At 34.3% G+C, this 5,980-nt stretch overlaps 1 protein-coding gene across 1 annotated transcript; it reads right to left on the bottom strand.

Moving 5' to 3' along the window:
* Positions 1–547: 547 nt before the first annotated feature.
* On the bottom strand, positions 548–4,962 carry LOC121310759 (proto-oncogene tyrosine-protein kinase ROS-like; the record flags this gene model as incomplete). The annotated part of the gene is made up of 5 exons (XM_041243696.1): positions 4,579–4,962; positions 3,302–3,424; positions 2,151–2,335; positions 1,637–1,734; positions 548–1,059 (listed from the first exon to the last, which is right to left on the bottom strand). Coding segments are annotated over exons 1-5 (946 nt in total), but the record flags the coding sequence as incomplete, so codon positions are not given.
* Between the last annotated feature and the right edge of the window lie 1,018 nt (positions 4,963–5,980).

Below are 5,980 nucleotides of genomic sequence, written 5' to 3'. Positions count from 1 at the left end.
ATTTTGGTTGTCAAAAAAGAAATTTTTCCCTGTACAATGAAAAGTATTGACATTTAGCATGATTTTCATCCAAAACTGACTGTCATCATCCTGGATAAGCCACTGTCCAACAAGGAAGGAAACGCATCTTTGCAAACGCTTTCCATGTGTAACCACCATTGGAGGATTTCATTTGGTATCACCCTAAATTGTTCTGAGGTATTTTTGCTGGGAATAAAGAATATTGTATTGCAGGGAACAGGGAACATGACTTCCCTCATTTCGATCAAAAAACACTTTGAAAAATGGTTAGGGCATCTAGGTAGTAAGATTAAAATATGAACAGAAACAAGAAAAATCAAAAGAAGAATTTACAAGAGTTAAAACTTCTATAATATATAATATAATATTTAATATATTATATATATCTATATATCAATATAAAAAGAGAGAGAGAGAGAGAGAGAGAGACAGAGATAGAGAGAGAGATATAGAGAGAAATACTCTCTCTCCCTCCTCCTCTCTGTGAGATTTACATATGGTTTAAAAATAGGCACAGTGTACTTACTTGCTTTTATTCTAGGTTCAGGTTTTTCCCAGTTCAGGGCAGCAATGTCAGATCCAAACAATGACTGAAGTTGTTTAGGGGGCAAGGGAACTGGATATGGCTGACTGGATTCACTAAAAAACAGTAGGTTATCAAAGCCAAATTTTTCTATTTGAGTTTCATCGCAGCCCACCATGTATGTATTGTAAAAAAAATGACCACTGTACTGCGTTTCGTGAAACACTTCCTCTGCATTTGTGATCATGAAGTGGTCAGCTTCATACGCAAGACTTACAACTGTGTTTATACTGCCCACTGGAGGTCGGATGGTGTAAAACGAGGACCCGTCCAGAAAGACAGATGAGATGGATCTGTCAGTGTCATTAAAATATATCAATCTCTTTGACTTGTAGCTTACAACAAAGTCTTGCATGGAGTCACTTCTCACAACGAGGGTGATATTCTTACTTAGTGCAGACAACTCTGGGAGGTTCATTTTGTAAATCCCTTCATCCATAAGCAAAAAGATATACCTTTAAAAAAAAGGGTTTTTTTTTAGCAATTAAGGCAGAAGTGGATGTTAATAAACAAATCCACTGTTTAAAACTTTCATCAGCTCTATATAAAAATGACATGCCAGTATTTAGAAGCAGCCATATATGGACATTTTCCTGTTTCAAATATTTGTTGGTCTAGACATATTTGTTTCTATCATAAAAGAGGTCACATCCTGGTTTATAATTAATAATATAATTGGAAAGATAAAGCAAATCAATTACAAGGCTGAAAGGCAATAAACATTTATTATCTTAAATGACGCCAGCACTAGTAATGATCCAAAGGTACATAATCTGGGAGGGAAGTGAAGGTCACATCAGCAATGTTACTGTAGAATGGAATGAAGATAAGGAATAATAAAGTAGAACACTTTCACTATACATGAGGATCTAAAAAGACATATTGTAATCAAAGTGCAATATACAATTCATTTGACATACATTTATTACTCAAAATTTGGATTATCCATAAAATATTCATGTCGACACAGCATGGGTATATTCAATGAATGATTGAGTGTCTACTGCATTTCATACAATTGGACATGCTCACCCATTATAAGGATCTGCAATAATTCTTTTTGGAGAACCTCTATGATAAGGAGTGATTTCTTCTGGGCTGCTACAGTTTTTTAAAGTACAGAGGAACATCTACATTCACAAAACCAAAAAAATAAAAGTCAGACACTTTTTTTCTTATTAAAAAAAGCATGTCATACTATATAATTTGATTGTTGATCCATTTGTAGTTCTCCCAAACTGCTCAAGTTAACATCTCTTAAACAACAAGAAAACCGCTAAACACTAAATAATGTACTGGAATTTGGACAACAAATGATTATTTTCTTATACACAATTTATAAAATTAAAAAAAGAAAATGATGCTGTCTGCTCTTCAGAAACATCACAGATACACAGTTACTATTTGGGCCTCTTCTAAAATGACATACAAAAGAGGTAATACCAGTCTACTCAGAAAACTTCAGAAAGCTTTGTCATGAGTTAATGTTTTTCTTTGTGAAATGGGCCCAGTATTACAAAAGGCCATTTGAATTCTAAGTATGTACCTTTCGATCCATGACAAAGTATAGCTTCTGGTACATCCAATCCACTGATATTGCTGTGATCGGTTCAGAACCAACATACACCGTTTCAAGATCAACAGCGTTAGACAACTTGATAGCTCCCTTGACCCAAATACGATTGCCCTCAGTGAAATAAATTTGCTTGAAGTAGTAATTCACAGCTATTCCTGGAATACAAGTCAATAAGGTATAGTTTGTGACAGATGCCTCCTAACACCCTTTTAAAAAAAAAAGTATAACAATTTAAAGCAAAAATACACTTTTTATGGGCCTATAATTTCTATGTAAACCAACCTCAGGTACAGTATTATTGTTCAGTAATAATTACTCAATAAATTTATGAATTTATGAATAGGTCATATCAATAGATGCGCTCACTTGATACTCGATACTACTACAGAGCAGTTAACAGAGCACAGTACACTTTCAGCTTCTTGGGGAGACTCACTGTGCACTGTATATTACACATGCCCGCCATATTAAAAGAATGCTTGAGTGCACTGAAGAAAATCAGCCGTTTCCAAATAATCAAAGGCAGGGATAACATGCATGTAGATGTTTGGCACATTCTGAATCAACTTCATTTTGCTATTGTTCAAAATGGATTTGATCAAAGTGAACTGATATTATGGTGAAACATCTACTTTTACTATGTGTGGCTACAATGAGACACACAATACAAAGAATGGCTGCTCTTGTCAGCTTAAGTATGTGTTAGCTGAATTTTCTCAGCCGCGCACCTCCACTCACTATGTAGGTCTCAAAATGTGCAGTTTTGAAAACACTTATTTTCGTTTAAAATCATATTGTCTGACAGTACACTACAGTGGGTGTAGTAGCGTGTGTCATGTTTTAAAATTAAAATTCATGTTCGCTATAACGTGTTTCTTTCAGAATCTTTGGCTGTTTTTAAATCTCGCCTTAAATAAACTGGCTTTTTTTTTTTTTTTTTTTTTTTTGAGATTTTAATTTTTGATATTTTTCATATTGACTTGTCATGAAAGGTGCTTTATAAAATAAAGATTATTATTATTATTATTATTATTATTATTATTCTATAGTGAATGGAAGCGAATGACAGATACGATTTATGGAAATATTTTGTTAGCTACAATAACTTTAATGTAACGTACCAGTTATATTGTTCTGTACAAAGTTAGCTGGAAGGCAATCTGCTGCCGATACCAAATCTTCTACAACCGTACTCCTCAAAGAATCCATTCGTGACAGAAACAGCCATTGCCCTTCAGCTTGTGCTGCAACAAAAATAAAACTAGATGTGTGTAAACGTGTATATAAACTAATCTGTGGGGGAAAAAAAAATTAAGACATTGTAAATGACCTTCCCACACGCTTTGATGCACGTACAGTAGGACTTATAGTGGGCTCCTGGCAAGCTAATGTAGTGTGGTGGCAGGATAAATGGATTATACCAATATAAAAGTGAAAATCAGGGGTCTATATAAAAATAATGAGGGTGAGGCAAGAAAATGTTTGCTTCTTGGCTGTACCAACTTGAATATCCTAATAATATTGAACTCAACACAAACCACAACAGAACAGTGTGGTCTATTCTTGACCAACGACAATAGTCTCTTGTTATTAAGCTTGTATCTGTGCGGATTTTGTTTTTTATTTGTCATATTTTACCATATTGAAACCTTAAACTAAAGGGATCCAACTAAAGATTTAAAATCATTATTCGAATATCTTAAGAAGATTACCAGTGCCCCCCCTTTTCTTCTGTTGAAGTTTACCATATTGAAACCTTAAACTAAAGGGATCCAACTAAAGATTTAAAATCATTATTCTAATATCTTAAGAAGATTACCAGTGCCCCCCCCCCCTTTTCTTCTGTTGAAGTTTACCATATTGAAACCTTAAACTAAAGGGATCCAACTAAAGATTTAAAATCATTATTCTAATATCTTAAGAAGATTACCAGTGCCCCCCCTTTTCTTCTGTTGAAGTTTTTTCAGTTATTTTCTTATATTTTATACTTTAATTTGTAATGTGCAGATATTTCAAAAGACAATGCTGTAGATTAAATGTTCCTGCAGCTTCTCGGTACCTGATCACTTCATGTATTGTAACTCAAATTCACTCCAATGGTCTAGCTACAGTAGGACCATGTAAACTACTGCAAGAAGTTTACAGCAACTAAGGTACCAGGATGCAGCATTCTATCTATAGTGGTATAGTTGAAATATCTGCACCCTGATATCTTACAGAAAGGGAGAAACCAAAATATTGTTATCACAGTAAAAAGGAGGATCAGTAATATTGTAAATAAAACTAATACATTTCTGATTGTAAAAGCTTGGTTAGCACTAGAATACCCCATAAACTGTTACAGCAATGCACCATGCTTTCTTCACTAATTCAGGAAATCCAGTATAGAAATACTTACGTTCCAATGCTGGGGTTGTGACATTCATTTCCGCGGCAGGCCCTTCCCCCTCTGCATTCACAGCCACAACAGTTAACCTGGGATTAGACAGAAACGTGTGAAGCTGCTGCTTCGCTGTCTTCTGTGTTCGCAGGACATTGAGCTTGTTCCACTGACCAAGCTATTGCACGGTTTGTTTTTGATTTTAGTAAAATGATAATAACATTAGGAATGGTTGTGCGAATGCATATTTTCAATTGGTGCAGAAACTTGTTGATTCTGTAAAATCATTGAAAGTGCACTTCTAGATTTTTGTTTCAAATGTAGTACATTAAAGATTATTATGAGTTATTATGAGCAAGAAAGTCTTCAAATGTGCTGACTAACACAGCATGCACAACTGAAGTTAACTTGGGCAACATTTTTTGTTTTTTTAATTAGTTACAAAGCCATTTGTTATACAAGCAAACTGGTCTATGAAAGGATACAGTAACAGTACACACATTTGAAATTCCTCAGCTTCATAAGCTGCAGTCAACTACCAATACTTACAATGACTTGGCAATTTTTTTAATGTATTTATTTTTTACAAAAAGCCCTTGAGAAACAATACTTCCCTTGTTCCTTTATGATTAAAAAAAAAAAATCCAATTGAAACCCAACCACCAACCAACTTATAAAATTCTTCATGCAGTATTAAAGTACACCGAGACGGATAGGGTACAGGGAGCTTCCAGTGCCAAAAGCCAGCATTCTTGCAAGCGAACATTGTAGGAAAAAAATGCAATTAGTAAAAATAATGAAATCAAATTAATAGAAATGAAAGATGTTGAATGACACTTGTAATATAACTGGAGTAAAAGAGATCGATACTCCGGATAGGTCAAATGTAAAAGAAGGAAAGAGAACAATAACACTATGGGAAGACATTGGGCTATCAGAAAATCACTAACCTACTGTTGTAAAAAAAAATATATTATATATATAGCTATTAGTATCGTGAAAACAAACTAGGGTCAAAATCCAACAGTATGTCCTGACAACAAAAAGAGTTACATACAGTGGTTTGCAGAAGTAATGTGTAAACTGCAAAGTTTTCACATTTTGTTGGCACCTCAGCGTAGTCCACAATGCTTTCAAATTAGACTTTACATGTAGAATCTACACAAACTACTCCACACTGATAAAGTTAAAAAATGCATATAGAATATAAATAAGAAAGATTTACAGAGAAAAACAGATTAATCTCAGTTGCATAAGTATTCAACCCCTTTGCTACTACAGCCCTAAATCAGCTCAGGTGCAAATGAGTTGTTTGAAAGGTCACAAAATTAGTGAAATGGTTTCGGCTCGTGTGTACTCGAAGTGGTTTTACTTGTACATCATTTCTCTCGGGTATATAAAAACTTTCAAGCTGCAACTC

The sequence above is a fragment of the Polyodon spathula genome, unplaced genomic scaffold, assembly GCF_017654505.1.
Source record: "Polyodon spathula isolate WHYD16114869_AA unplaced genomic scaffold, ASM1765450v1 scaffolds_2409, whole genome shotgun sequence".
NCBI lineage: Eukaryota > Metazoa > Chordata > Actinopteri > Acipenseriformes > Polyodontidae > Polyodon > Polyodon spathula.
The sequence above is the reverse complement of the archived record's forward strand: the minus strand, read 5'-3'. Positions and strand labels throughout refer to the sequence as shown.